The following is a 15,785-nucleotide window of genomic DNA, read 5'->3' on the forward strand; positions in this document are numbered from 1 at the left end:
GTCTCGCTCTTGCTCAGGCTGGTCTCGAACTCCTGAGCTCAAACGATCCGCCCGCCTCGGCCTCCCAGAGTGTTAGGATTACAGGCGTGAGCCACTGCGCCCGGCCAGGAGCAGAGAACTTTTTCCAGGGCCCCAGAAATTGCCTGATATGTAGACATTCTTCTGTTCAATACGTGAACATACAAAGAAACCTTGAATTAGGATAACTGGTTCCAAATTCTTGCTTTGTCAATAACCTGTGTAACCCAGGGGAATTCATCAGTGGCTTAAGTTTCTTATCTGTAAAATGAAAGGGTTTGATAAATCTACAGTTAGGATGTTGGGCTCAGCTGTATTAACAAAGAAAGGCACAGACGCAGTGGCTGGAGCAGGGTACAAGTGAGTTTCCCTGTGGTGGCCGGCGCCTCCCTGCACAGAGGTGGGCAGCCCCAGCCTGTAGAGTGGGTCTGCCTTCCTAGACAGAGGCCAGGACGCTTCTCCCCAACCATCTTCTGGCCATCGGGAGGAGGTGGGGACTGGGGGACACAGTAGTAGTGTCCTTTGGAGATGCTTCACGTGGAAGATGGAGTATATGTCTGCCCACATCCCTTGACCCAGAATTTAGTCACTTGGCTACACCAAGCCACCAAGAAGGCTGGAAATACTTTTTAGCCAGGCAGCCATGTGTGCAGGCAAAACTGGGAAGTTCTGTAATTGAAAGAGATTGACGGATGACTTATTAGTCATCCATCTGCAGTGATGACTGCAGTCATCTTTCTGCAGTGAGTCCCTCTAGCGCTGAAAGTGTCTGAATCTGCAATCCATAATTACAGCCAGCTTTGAATCATTACTGGCAGCTAAACCCCCTGCTACATATACAGGAATTATCTAGCTTGTAAGTAGGTTCCAAACCCATTTTCTAGTAAATTATTTTATAAATTGTAGGTAGGTTTTTAGACTAAGCCACAAAAAGACTATTTAGGTGGAAGTCATACAGAGCTAATACTGTATATTTTCTCTCTCTTTCTCATGCTCCTGTTATTTGTAATTTAGCCAAATATGAATGTTAGGAATGCACATTTCTATACAATCCTTCATACGGACACATGTTCCATTTCTCTTGGGTAAAAACCGAATAGTGCATTTTCTTGGTTTCATGATAAAAGTATGTTTACAAGAAATAGCTGAACTGGTTTCCAAAGTGGGGCACGACTTTACATTTCAGCCACATGTGAGAGTTCCAGTTGTTCCACATCCTTGGTGTGGTCAACGTTTTTTTTATTTTTGCATTTCCCTGATGATTGATGTTATTGAACTTTTTGATATATAAGCTGTTTGTATATCTTCTTTGTGAAATAATCTGTTCAAATTTTTTCCCATCTTTTAAACTTTGTATATTTGTCTCATTGTTAATGAGTTTTATGAGTTCTTTAAATGCTCCGGATAGAAATGATTTATTATTGCAGTAGATGAATTGCAATTTTTTTTTTTTTCCCATTCTGTGCCTTGCTTTTGCATTTTCTTACAGTGGCTTTGAAGGGCAGAAATTTAAATTTTTTGGTGCAGGTCTTCTAGCTCTGGATTCTCTCAGCTTTTATTGGTTTAAAAAATTATTTCATCTTCATTTTTAAAAGTTATTATTGACAGATATACAATATGTTTACAATATATAGAATCCTAGGTTGACAGGGGTTTGGGGGTTTTTTTGGTTTTTTTTTGTTTTGTACAGACAGGGTCTCACTCTGTCACCCAGGCTGGAGTGCAGTGGCCTGATCACAGCTCACTGTAACCTCAAATTCCTGGGCTCAAGTGATCCTCTCCCTCAGCCTCCCGAGTAACTAGGACTATAGGGTTGCACCACCACACCCAGCTAATTTGTTTTTTTTTTCGTAGAGACAAGGTCCCCCTATGTTGTCAAGGGTGGTCTTGAACTCCTGGCCTCAAGTGATCCTCCTGCCTTGGCCTCCCAAATTGCTGGGTTACAGGTGTGAGCTCCGGTGCCCAGCTTACAGGTTTTCCCTGCCTTTTAAGATGCCGTCCCAGTGTCCTCCAGTTTGCATAGTTTCTGATGAGCAGTCTGCAGAAATTCTTACCCTTGCTCTTCCGTACCTAATGTGTATTTTTTCCTCTGGTTGCTTTAAGATGTTATCTCTGATTTTGCAGCAATTTCATTCTTATGTGCCTTCACATGGTTTTCTTTTCTGTTTATCTTGCTTGGAATTCAATGACCCTCCTGGATCTGGGAGTTTATCATTTTTGTCAATTTGGGGAAATTTTTTGGTCATTAGTTCTTCAAATGTTTTTTGTGTCTTCCCTCTCTCTCCTCTATTCTGGAAGCTCCAGTTACACATACTACTTGATATTGCCACAGCGTTACTGAGGATAAGTTTTTGGTATTGATTTTATTTTTCTGTCCCTTGTGCGTGTGTGGTTAAATTTGAAATTCCTGTTGCTGTGTCCTTAAGTTTTCCGCACTTTTTAGTTTGCGGTTGATCCTATTCTGTGACTTGTCCACATTTTTTGTCTCCAGAATTTTTATTGGATTCTTTTTTATATCTTTTACTTTCCTTATCATTTTCAAGTTTTACTTTCGCTCTTTGAGAACATTTATAAGAGATGTCTTAAAGTCCTCTTCCGGGCCGGGCATGGTGGCACACACCTGTAGTCCCAGCTGCCAGGGAGGCTGAGGCAGGAGGATCGCTTGAGCCCAGGAGTTTGCGTCCAGCCTGAGCAACGTAGGTCTCTTAATAAAAGAAAAGGTTCTTTTCTGAAAACTCCATTATCTCTGTAATTTCTGGGTCTATTTCTGTTTAATTTTTCTCTTAGTTATGGGTCACATGTACTTTCTTGTTACATGTCTAGTAATTTTTTTTTTTTTTTTGAGACTGGGTCTTGCTTTGTTGCCTGAGCTGGAGTTGCATATGAGACTGCATCATAGCTCACTACAACCTCAAACTCCTGGGCTCAAGCAGTCCTCCTGCCTCAGCCTCCCAAAGTGCCGGGACTACAGGTGTGAGCCACCATGCCCGGCTTCAACTCATTTCTCCCTTCTCTCAGATTACAGTCTTTTCCGTGTCTGAAAACTGTTGTTAAATTTTGTTGTCCATTGTTGTGTTTGTTCACGTTAGGACAGTAAGTCCAGTCCCTCTTAGTCAGAAACAGACAAAAGCAAAAGTTACTGCTGCTGCTTTTGTTCACCACACTCACAAATGGGCCTCTTTTCTTTTCCTTAAGTTCCCAGTCTAAAGAACACTCCATTGAATGGAAGCATGTGCACGGAGCAGGGAAGATTAGGAGAGGCTGGTCCAAGCCTCTTTGTAACATTTACCCGTGAAAACGTTTTTCAAAATCCCCATTTGTTTAGGGCCTCATGAGAAAAGAGGTTTATGTTTGATTTTGGTTCTACAGTGTTGAGATATATTAATAATTCAGGTACCATAAATTCACACATTTAAAACATGCAATTCAACCACTGTTAATATATTGACCGAGTTGTACAACCATTGCCACAATTAATTTTTAGAACATTTTCATCACCCCCAAAAGAAGCCTCAAACCCATTAGCAATCACTCCCCACCCCAGCTCCAGGCAACCTGTCTCTATGGGTTTTCTTGTTCTGGACATTTCATATAAATGGGATCATACAAGACATGGTATTTCCTGACCGGCTTCTTTCAGTAAATATAACATTTTTAAGGGTCTGTTATGTTGTAGCATGTATCAGGATGTCATTTCTTTTTATTGACAAATAATAGTCTATCGTATGGATATTCCGTATTTTATCCATTCATGGACATGTGGGCTGTTAGCATCTTTTCGCTGTTGAGCAGTGCTGCTGTAACATCATGTACCGGTGTTTGTGTGGACGTGTGGTTTCAGTTCTCCTGTTGTATAGCCAGGTGAGGAATTGCCACGTTATGTGGCAACTCTGTTTCACATCTGGGAACCGCCAGACTGTTTTCCAAAACGGCTGTCCCATTTTACATTCCCACCAGTGATGTAAGAGGGTTCCAGTGTCTCCACATCCTTGAGTTTGGAATTTTGTTCTGTTTTTGCTTGTAGTTTTTGTTCAGGTGTTTCCACATTGCCTGGGAGAAAGCAAACACTAGAGCCAGAGGACAGATGCTCCCAGGATGAACAGCAAGTGTCTCCATTGGGGACTTGGCAGGAAGCTCAGCGTGTCGTGTGCCAGGTGCAGGTGCCACGTCTTTTCAAGGACACTGCCCCGTGACCACCGTCTCTTTAGGTGTCCCGGACAGTAAGGCCCGTACGCTTCGAATCAGCTGCTCTGGGGTCTGTTTTGTCTTTGGCCATTAAAACGAAGAAGGGATTACTAAGACCGTCCCCGCTTGCAGGAGGGGCTGCAAGCCCATCACCACCTGCTGGCTGTGAGAACCAGCACGTTCTCTTCCATAAATACCTGACCGGGAGAGTGGGCCGGCGTTCTACGTTGTCAGACGGTGATGAGTCCCAGATGTGACATGTTCATGTCAGATCTCTTCTGTGTTCCCCGAACCTTGCCTTGGATAGAGAAGACCCTCACTTACTGGTTTGCTGATTTTAAGGATCTGCTGGTTCTGGCTGGACTCCCTCCCAGTGCGACAGCGCAGCTCTGCACACGTCCCTCCCCACGCTCCAGTGGCCGCTGGAAGATGTGCTTACAAAACGCCTCAATCTCATCGTGCCATGATTGCCCTCAGTTTAGTGACACAGCAGGGTTAGGTTTGTCTTAAGACATTTGTCAGAGTCCTTGGACTTACAGAGGCAGGATGTTTGGTAGTCATATGCTAATATCTCAGGAACTTCCTGTGGTAGCTAAAGTGTTAACAGAATTTTAAGGACAAGAGATTTCTGCAGTGCGGTCTCGTTAATTGAGAATGTTGCAGGGATGGAGGATTTAAATTGGCCTTCCCTCCCCGGCATTCAGATCCAGTTTTGCTCTTTGCCCAGCTCCCTGTTCCTCTGGCTAAGATAATGCTCTTTGTCTGATAGGAGTTGCATTTTTGCAAAGCTTTATGGAGCCATATGTCTAAGCTCTTTTATTTTGCCCTTTAATTATCGCTCCTAGATCAGTTAGCTGCTTTTGTGGCTCTGGTATTTGAAGTACTTCACCTTAACTCTCTGGAGGCAGAAATTATAAAACTGCTGCTCCTAGACCTTTGCCCCATGTGAGAAGACGCGAGGCCTGGCCGCTGCAAGCAGAAGGCTTAGACCCAGGGACAGGCAGGCCCGTGACCTGGCGCCACCAGGCTCCCGCCCCACCCCCGCCACAGGCTGTCGTTCTCTCCACAGAAGGGTGTTGGCAGAGCGAGAGAAGCAGACCATGTCAGCAGCTTCTCTGCGTCTCTTGCTCACATGGTCTAGTCACTGCTTTTAAGTGTCACCATTTTGAAAGATAGCAAAAGATTGAAATAACCTTGCTTATTAGCAGAACTGCTTCCGTGCTTTCTTCCCCCAGCCAGCCTAGGAGAACAAGGGGAAGGGATCTGAGCCAGTGGCGAGGTCGGTGCAGAGAGCACTTCCACAGCGATTTCTCCGTGTCCTCCGTGGCCATGTGCTCCCTGTCCTCCTGCAGTATTAGCGTTAGCCTCCCTGGGGCTCAGGCTTTGTGCTGAGAGGAGAGATTTTGGCTTCCTCTGCGCCCCCGCCCCTGCCCCCGACTTGGGGTTGTCCTAGTTTTAGTTTCTCTCTTCGGCTCACCGAGAGACCTTGGGGCCTTGTGCTGTGCTGCTCGATCAGCAGCCGCTGCCCCCAGGGCACCCAGGGCACATGTCGGGGAGGGCTGGGCCGCTTTGGGGCTGCTCCCGGTCTCGTGGCGTTCCAGAGCTGCTCCCTCCCTGCAGCACCTTTCCTCAGGCTCCAGTAGGGAGAGAGATGTCCAGAGCTTTGTCCCTGTCACAGCTCTTTGTCCTGGCCTGCCTTGCAGCCGGCCACGCAGTAGTGAGTGTCCTTCTCGCTGACCTCTGAGGGGCGTGGTGTCCAGCCAGCAGGCCTCGCCCTGGGCTCTCCCTCAGCCTGCACTGCAGCCACAAAACAGCACTGCAGCCACAAAACAGCACTGCAGCCACAAAACAGCCCTGCAGACTGCGGGCTGTGACTGCGGTGGTTACTAGCTTCTCCCCGTGCGTCATTTGCCGTGGTAACTTGCAGCTCGGGCATGCCGTACCTTTCTCTGTAGCCACTGGCAGTTCTGCTGGCTCGTAAACACTGATCACCTGGGCTTCTTGCTTGGGCACGTCCCCAAGTCTCACACCGGCTAAGACACGGATCCCTGGTGGGTCCCCCGTCGGTACATCTCTTCTTTCCCAGCCCATACAAAAGCTCCTCGCTCCCCCAGCCCTTTTATGTCTTCCCTTTAAAGTAACATGCTTCAGATTCCACTTGCAATGTTGTTTAGCAGGGTCTAAAGATCAGCATCATCTGAAGAGTCTGGTTAGGAGATAGAAATGGCCCCAGTGCAGAGGCGAATGTGGACCCCTCCCTGGCCTGCAGCATAAAGTGCCCCCTACTCCCGTGAGCAGAGGGCCTGGCTGAGCAAGGCAGTGAAGGACCTGCTGGGAGAAGGGCCCGTTGTCCCCCGGCCTGGCTATGAGCCTGGCATCCAAAGCAGAGCGGCCCCTCCATGCCATTGGTCTCTCACCTTCTTCAGCCCTGGCCCGAAAGCCTCTCCTGGAGGCCCAGGCAGGCGTGGCGAATGGATGGGGTTCAGGCAGACTGGTCAGGCCTGCGTGCCCCCGCGTGAGCCCCGCACTGCAGGTGGCCCTCCCAGCAGGCTGGTGCCTCCAGCAGTGTCACCTCCCCCACCCAGGCCTCCCAAGCCCCTCACCTGCAGCCCCTCTCCTGGCTTGGTTTGGGCGCTTACTGTAAGCAGGTACAGGTGGTGGTGATTCACCATTTCTTCTTCAAAATGAAGAACAATTCCAAAATTATACATTTTGTTAACAGTCATGGTAATTTAGCTTCTGGTTGATTGAAGTTTTACGATAATGTAACTAACATTTTTACCTCTATAAGCTAATGGAGAACAGAGGGATTTTGTTTAGTTATGAGTTCTGGTTAGCTGAGTTTCATTGACATTTTGTTGTCTTGACATAGTTTCCTTACGCTCTTTCCAGGGAGATGCGGTTAAAGACTTGATGCTTCGCTTTCTGGGTGAAAAAGCTGCGGCAAAGAGACAAGTCCTGAATGCCGCCTCGGTGGAACAGTCTTTCGTCGGATTGAAACAGCTCATTGTAAGTAACACTGCGTTTGATTTTCATTTGTTTTTGATAAGTATTACCTTCCTTGATAATATTTTCTATAGAAGGGAATTACTTTGAACGTACTATGTTATCCAAAGCCCTGCACATGAGTGAGAATTTTATTGTATTAGATACCAGTCCTGTAACAGCAAAAAGCATCATATTAATACACAGATATTTTTAAGTCTAATCAGTTAAAATGCCATTATTTTAAATGATTAAATTACTTGAATAGCATATACTTTGATCAAGTATGCTTCATCAAATATGATAGAGATAAATGATTTTATGTTTGATTTTTAAAATATACTCCATTTTCTCCATTCCAGGTAGAAATTTTATTATTGAATAGGTGGAGTTCTAAACATTTTTAAACTTTGCCAGGAATTCCATTAGTCGATTTTTAAAAATTCTTTAATACTGGATCACCCATACTATACATGTTGATTTGTTTCCAGGGAATTTCTAATCTGTGAGACAGCTTTAATAGTGTTGAGTTGCTTTCCTTTATTAAGGAGAAAATACCGGAATTCTCTCACCTGCGTTTCATTCAGGAATCCTAAGGCAGCCACCTGGTAAATACTCTCAAAGGACAGCCACGTCCCCCACCGCCCCCTCTCCCCAGCTTAGCTTCCTCTGTGTACTATGGAATTGTTCCTACAGCTCGTCCTAGGGTGGGCTCAGCCACGCCGTGCTCCACATCTGAGCACAGTCAGCGGGTGCTTTATCGGAGGGGTTTGGAGAGTGAGGTGCGTGACTTTGGGAACATGTCCCACTGGCTGTTGAAAACTGTCGCGTTGAAATTCAGCCCTCTCCCTGACTGCCTTTCAGTGGCTCCTCGTCTTTGTGCTCACTCTTGGTTTGGATGAACAATCTGAAGGACGCGTATTCACTTTTCAACCTTTGCAAAGGAGAATAGAGTCTCCTACTTCGCTTCACTTCTTTTCTAAGGGTTCCCCAGCTTGTTTTTCTTTGTCGTAACTAATTCTTCTATACGAAACTCCAGATTTCACCTAGTGTAAGCTTAAGTTCTTCAAGACACAATAGTTGAGAGGTGTAGAAATTGATTGAGGATTTAAGTTTGCCGCCCATTTAAGTCAGAGGGGAAAGTTAGCCTGTGAAGTACAAAAAAAAAAGGGATTTTTTTAAAGTTTGTTTTGGAGAAGCCTGCAGTTCAGTCTCCACTGAGAGGTGACCATCTCTGGTGTTGAGACAGTGGTATGTAAATCACTTGGTTGCAGAGACTTTATAGTAAAACTCAGAATAAAATAATCCTAGTTCCTTTTTTGTTACATCATCTCTACCTTTAAGTCAGTATCTGAAAGTCAGGTGTATTCCTGTCCTCATTCTGCCAGAGATCACTGATGTTTGTGAGGCCAAAGTCTTAAACCAGAACCACAGGAGGGCAGTTGTGTCTTGATCTCTAGCAGTAACATTCAGCAAAGTAACGAAGTTCCTGTTCGTAATTGACTAGTTCTCTTGAATTCAGGCATCCTCATAACTGTGTGGTGTTGTGACTTCTGTACCACTTTAGGAGCTTTCCTGGGCTCGAGACAAGCCGGGGCTGCCCCTGCAGTGATGGCCCAAAGCTCCTGTGCAGGGCGCAGCTCCCTGCTGTGACAAGCAGACCCCAAGTGTCTGTCACCTGCAGGCCTTTCAGGAAGCATAGCGGGGCTGCGTTCCACCAGGAGGTCAAGGAGCGACATCGCTCCCTCCGATACTGGATTTCCTGGTCCCTCTCTTTTGACTTCATACCCCAGCTTTAATTTTCTTGTTTTCTGTTGTCAGTAGATCTCTTGCTTCCTATAAAAGCAAGAAGGAAAAAGAATTAAAATCCTCTCCATTTCACTCAAAGGTTAATTTCTTATATTCTTATTCTTCAGTCTTGATTGTCATCTTCCTTTGATCCCTGATTGCTTTCTTGGAAAATCTTTTTTGGGGTCTTGCCAAAAGAGCCTGTTTTTGAAAAAGTCCTGAACATTGGCAAAGTGCCCTTAGTTACGTGGGTTTTATCCTGACTCCGTCACATGCCTGCACTGGAAGGTGACACGTCATCAGCATCAGTAATAAATGCTGTATCTCTGGGTGGAGGCAGAGCCAGTCTGCAACAATTAAAGATCTGCGATAAGCACTGTGACAGGCGGGAAGGTGTGTCTTACTCACCGGTGACTCTCTAGGCCTGCACAGTCAGGCAGCAATGGGCGCACGTTTCTTTGAATAAGTAAAGGGGAGAGTGAGTGAGTAGAGAAGAGGACCCCAGGGAGGAAGCTACTCTTTTGAGAAAGCGGAGTCAGGCCATTGGTTTCAAGAAACGAATGCAGGAACTCGTACGGAGTCTGGTGTCGGGGACTGCCAGCCGAGTCCCCAGAAGAGTGAAGAAGAAACGAAACCACAGTGGAAGATTAGTTTGGAAAAAGATGGAACTTTTCTTCCCCCACCATGAGAGAAAAGGAGAGGAGGATTTGCTAGGAGTTGAAGTCTAATCTGACGTGTTTTCAAACTGTGTTTCTGAGAACCCTGGGGTTCCAGGGAGGGCAGCCTTGGGCATGGCCGGGGGGTGAACTGGGAGGGCCAGGGCCAGGGGAGAACTTCAGCAGTGTCTGCTTTATATGTTGAAGTCTCTCTTGAGATTTCTTTTGGGGGGGGGATGGAGGGAGTGGTGGAGGAGTTTTGCTATTTAAAAATTTTGAAGATTGGGCGTGGTGGCTCAGGCCTGTAATCCTAGAGCTTCAGGAAGCCAAGGAGGATCCTTTGAGGCCAGGATTCAACATAGCAAGACCCCGTCTCTACAAAAAATAGAAAAATTAGCCAGGAGTGTTGGCATATGCCTATAGTCCCAGCAACTTGAGAGGCTGAGGCAAGAAGATCGTGTGAGGTTACAGTGAGCTCTGATGATGCCACTGTACTCTAGTGTGGGCCACAGAGTGATACCTTTTCCCCCCCCAAATTTTTTTTTTCTTTTGGAAAATTAATATAGTCCAAAATCTCACTTTTCAGATTAGAAAACTAAGCTAGAAAATAGAAGAGCTTGGCCCAAGACAACAACCTAGAGGTCCTAGCTCCTCATCATCAGAACTGTCCCTACCGCCCTGTGTCCCTGAAGGGTCTGCACAGCCCAGTGAAGACTGCACTTCCTGGTGGTGGTTTTGCTCACTGCCTGCCTTCTGCCAGTGCCTCAGTATTTCTGAAACACTGAATGTATGCACTGGGGGAATCATGCTTTGCAGTAGTTTCTAGGACTGGGTTGTATCCAGGAGTAGGATTTGCCCATAAGAAGATTTTTTCATATCTGATGGAATTGAAACGAATTCTCAATTATGTTTCTTCAGTTTTTGTATTCATTCAGCAAACACATTAAGCCTCTTGTTTCAAGCAATAACAGTAAAGGTTGCTAAGATACAGTTCTTGCTGCATGAAGTTCTGCCTTCTTAACCACTTACGGAGTATATTACTCAGATTTAGAAGTACTATGATATTATTTTTTTTAAGGAAGAACACATTTCATATTCACACATTTCTTATAACTCAAGGGTGGTTCTTCATCAGTGTCTTCAGACACAACCAAAATGCAGCTGCCTCCTGACCCCAGCAGTGAGCTCTCCCCTCTCCCTCCCCTTCCTCTGCGTCCGCCTCCCGCAGAGCGGCTCCTTATCCTGGATCTTGGACACCAGCTCCCTGCATCCTGGTCTCTAGCTCTTGGGAATCCTGGGAGCCCAGCAAGAATCCCTCAGGCCTGTTGTTGCCACAGAGCAAAGGTCCCAGCCGTTCCCCCCTTGAAGGGACGGAAGGACCCTCCAGGTTCTGTGAAGCCAAACCCGCCCCAGAGACCTGCCCTCTCCTCCCTCCGCCCCCTCTCTCCGAGTCGTGGAAACATCGCTCAAATGGTCACCAAAATGCACACTAAAGTCTTTCTTCATTAACTTGGGTAAATGCAAAACCCAGGCAGAGACCCTGTCCTAAATCAGAGGTAGGAAATTGTCTGAACTGTGGGCGTCTGCACATGGAGCACACAGATGCTCTGGCAGCCTGCGAGCCACTGGAAATCGTGTGCTCCCCAGATTGCCTTTTTCCTCAGCATCTTTTATCATATTTACAGAAGGATGTGTCCTCGAAAAGGTAAATAGGAATCGCTGTTTAGGTGGTTAGCAGACTTTTTATACATAACAGAGTTTAATTTTCAGTTAATGTCAATGAAATTCTTCACTGAGTTTCTTTTAGTGAAGTGATTCTACAGTTATTGCTATGATTGGAAAGTTTTGGAAAGGAAAGATATGGAGGTACTCCTTTAAAGGGGGGGAAAAAAACCAACTGATTTGTAAAGATCTGTTTACTTGGTAATTTGCTAATGACGTTATAGGTCCTAAGCAGGGATGGGGACCTGCAGCCTTAAGGCCACATGTTGCCTTCTAGGTCCTTCAGCCTTTTGACCGAATCCGCTCCAGGTTCCCACCCCTGTAAAGGTGCCCCTGCCCGGCCCATGTGAAACCGATAACGTGAGTTGACCATTCCTTTGCTGAGAGGGGGGTGGTGGTGGTTCCTTTATTTGGCCTTGAAAAAACTCTCATACATCGTCGGGAGTGACAGGCTGTGTTTGACTTTATTTTACAGTGATGAGTTTAAAAGTCACACACGAAGCCACGCGTGGGGTTAGTTGTAATTAACCTGTTCTGCAGGCTGTCTTTTTACCTGCTTCGGTTGTTCCCAGTATCAATAAATACATCAATGGTTCCTTTTTTTTATACATTGAGAATACTTGAGGCCATTAGAGATTTTATTAACAGTCCTAACAAGGGAACTTAGGTAAGGTAGGAAATGTATTCATAACTAGATCATCACGTTGCCCTGGTATTTTAATTACAGAGTGTCCTAAAATAATTCCTGTTGTCTTATGGCCAGGACAGAGATCTGAATATATTTTCATAAGTCACATCAGAGTGTTCTAAGATTGTAATTTACGGGGAAATGAATGTCACAGCCTGGGGAGGAGGACATTTTAATCACTTCTGTGGTATCATGTGTAGAGTTAATGATTCTGTTTGAGTCTTAGATGGAGAAAAGTTATGTACGTATTATTAGTTACTTGAGTGATTTTTTTATTAGACTATTTTTCTCATCTTTTAGAAGTTGTAGAGTGCCTGTTTGGTTTTTCAAATACAGCCTATATCTTAATCCTAGTAGAAGAAAGTAATATTTATTTAAATTTAGATATTTTTCTCCTCTCTAACTACTACCAGAGTTCCACATGTTGTGTACAGTAATTGTGAGATTTTCGTGAGATTTCATGGTATAAATTTCATGGTATAAATTCTGATTTTAAAAATGATTTCTCCGTTGCACATGTCTGACGTCTATCATTGAAAGTAGAGGAAAACCACCAGGAAGGGGAAAGAGAAGGTAGAATGCAAATGAGATAAAAATAACAAAAACACGCTGAGAAGATAAGTAATTATAATTTCAAATAGCATGTGATAGTAAGAACTGGCTCTGTCCCTCACAGCGCCCAAAGTCGCGTCCCACTTTAGAAGGAAAATGGCGCCAGGCGTTGCAGCTCCGCGCCATGCGGGCTGCTCTGGCCTGGCCTCCGCGCTCCCTCTCCCCTCCCCGTAGCTCCCGCCGGACTGGCCACGAGGTGCCCAGAGCTGCACAGGGAACTGCACGGAGGGGCCCGGCGGCCCCGCAGCTCCGCGCCCCCTCACGGGCACGGCCGAAGCGCAGAAGGCTGAGGCTGTGCTCTGCGCAGGCTGGTAAAATAAACCCCCGACGCGCTTGACGTGCGTGGACAAGCCTCCAGCGGGAGGCTCCTACGAGGGAAACGCTGGCGCGGAGGGAGATTGACAAGCCCATCAGCGGCAGCACCGCTGGGCAGGGACAGGCGGCATCGTGGCGGGAGCGTGAACTGGCCTCACCGCCTTGCAGAGCAGTTGGACAACCGCTAATAAAATAAATGCTTCTATAACCTTTGGCCAGCGGTCCCACTTCCGGTAATATACTTTCGAAAAACTCTTGTGCATGTATGTAAAAGGGCATGTGCAAGAATGTTTGTTGCCATATTATTTGTATTGGCCAAAAATTGTATTGAAAACCTTAATACCTAATAACAAGGAAAAGAAAATCATGTTACATACAGTCAATTAAATAATTTGGAGCAATTGAAATAAATTAACTAGAGCCACATTCATCAGTATGGATAAATTTCAAAACCTATGTTATAGCAATAAAGGTGAACTGCAAAAGGCTGACCACAAGGTGCTAGCTTTTCTTAATGTTGCAAACAGGGCGGTTATCCCTTAGCCGCAGCTCTGAAGTCCAGGAGAGCCCTGGAGACTAAAAATTATTTTTGGCCTCAAAAATCTGACCTGACCAAACTCATTTGGCGCCTGCCCCGTACATCTGTTCCCACGCACCTCGCTCTGCTGCTCTGCTCGGCGCAGGGCCGCGTGGTGCGCGCTGCACTGCCCCTCCCCCGCCTCACCCAAGCAGTCTCCCTGTGGCCGGGAACCTCCTCCTCAGGCTGTGACAACTGTCCTGCACACCAGACCCCCGGCGCAGGCCTGCCAAGGGCTTCACTCTGCTGCCAGTCCCGGGGCGTCGCTGCCCCTCCCCCATCCTTTCTCAGAGCCCCTTCATCAGACCTCTCGAGGAGACCCCGTGCCCGTGACGTGGCCCCGTGTCCTGCAGGTCCCTGAGGGATGCGATGGCAAAGCCTGATCTCGCGAGAGGACGCGTTCCGGTCCCCGCGGTGTGAGCAAAGTATTCCTGTGCCTGGAAATGTCTTTGAAACACAAAGTGAACTTGAACTGTAGCCAAATAAGTATTGTGTATTCTCTCATCGGGAAAGAAGTTATTTGGAAAAGTATAAATTGTAAATGGTAGGCTTTTCTAACATGATTTTTTTGTGTTCTTTCCTTTTTTTCCTGTAATTTTGTTTGTTTGTTTCTAATTATGATACAAGGAAACAGCCTCATCTCTTTGTTCCCTCTACTGGCATGTCTGACTCTCAAACCAGCGGATAATTCAAATCTGAATCAATGCTTAGAGATCCGAGTTGCGGTGGGGCCCTCCCTGGCTGGGCACCCGCTCTGGGCCTGGGCCTGGGCCTGGGCCTGGGCCTTGGCCTGGGCCTTGCCCCTTCCCTCCCACTCTCAGTGAGCTCAGACAGGTCTCCCAGGCTCTCAGCCTCCGAGTCTCCATCCTGAGAATGGAGGAGGAGAGGGCTGCCCAGACTCCCTGCCGCAGGGTATATTTCGTGTTATTGTCTCAAGTAATCGAGTTGTTCTGACGTCTGGAAAATTGGCTATCAGGTCAGTATAAGTTTGTTTAGATATGACTGCATGTCATTTATAGACCAATCAATATTAATCAGAAAATTGCTTAGCCTAATAGTGCACACTTAATCAATAGCAGCAATTATCCAAGTAAATCCTTTATATTCAGTCATCTATGGGAAAATTTTATTGAGGGAAGCTGTAATAGGAGCATAAACATTTCTGCTTTCTATTTTTCAGTCAGAAGAGAAGCCACTTTTTAAAAGATTTACATTTGCAAAAAAAATGAATAATTAAGATAGGTTTTTGCTTCATTTTTAAGAGTAGTGATCTAGTTTGAGATATAGAAAACACATGTAGTATATGAAATCATAGCAAGAGCTGAAGGCTTCTTATGTGATGTATTTTGCTATTTTTAATCATTTATGGAACACTTTGTATTTGCAAAGTCCTTGCAAGTAATTTTATTATACATTTAAATATTTTATTGATGTATCTATACATATGGGATGTAAAATGAGACAGGAGCCTTTACTGTGTTATATTTCATATTTGTTTCAAAAATATATGAATATTCATAATCAAATTTTCTCATTTATAAATTTTTACACTCACACAAATTCTAATTGCATTTGAAATCTGTCAGATAGATAACAAATTGAGCTCCCTGGGAGCTGTACAGGCATCAGGGAACTGAACATCGGGAGATTTCATATCTATTGTATCCAAACCCATATATTTTTCAGAAAAAACAAAACAAAACTTTCCTCCTGCTTTAGCCGCCACACTTATTAGTAACTTACACCTTCCATGCTTGGTTTGAAATATGGTAGTGTTCAGCAAGCATGAGTCTGGTCCTTGCATATCCGGTACTGTCCTAGGCACAGGTGTGTTTCTTCCTGGTTTTACAAATAGCAAGTTCTTACTTGCTTCAGAAAAACTGGAAAAAAAAAATTCTTTATTTAACCATTGCCCTTAAAGATGAAAGCTGCCAACTTAAAAAAATAATATAAAAAAACTAAGCACTGCTCTTTTACATTTTAGTATATATGAATATATATACACATATGTGTGTATATATGAGGATGGATACATATGTATTTGTGTATATATGCTATACACAAATTTCATATTATGCTTATACAGTTTGTGGTTTTTATTATTTATCATATCGTAGGCATTTCCCCATATTAAAGAATCTTTTAAAACATTTTAATAGCTGTATAATCTGAAGCTATTATAAATAACCTTGGGATGAATCCATTTGTACAGAAATCTTTTCTGCATGTGTGATCATTC

At 45.1% G+C, this 15,785-nt stretch overlaps 1 protein-coding gene across 1 annotated transcript in view; it reads left to right on the forward strand.

The window, feature by feature from the left end:
• TRAPPC12 (trafficking protein particle complex 12) overlaps positions 1-15,785 on the forward strand; it is an 89,518-nt gene that overhangs the window by 15,229 nt on the left and 58,504 nt on the right. Inside the window, exon 3 of the mRNA XM_012656956.1 lies at positions 7,096-7,212. Within this exon, the coding sequence (XP_012512410.1) occupies positions 7,096-7,212 (117 nt within the window). The remainder of the gene's footprint in view (positions 1-7,095; positions 7,213-15,785) is intronic.

The sequence above is a fragment of the Propithecus coquereli genome, unplaced genomic scaffold, assembly GCF_000956105.1.
Source record: "Propithecus coquereli isolate 6110/MARCELLA unplaced genomic scaffold, Pcoq_1.0 Scaffold529, whole genome shotgun sequence".
NCBI lineage: Eukaryota > Metazoa > Chordata > Mammalia > Primates > Indriidae > Propithecus > Propithecus coquereli.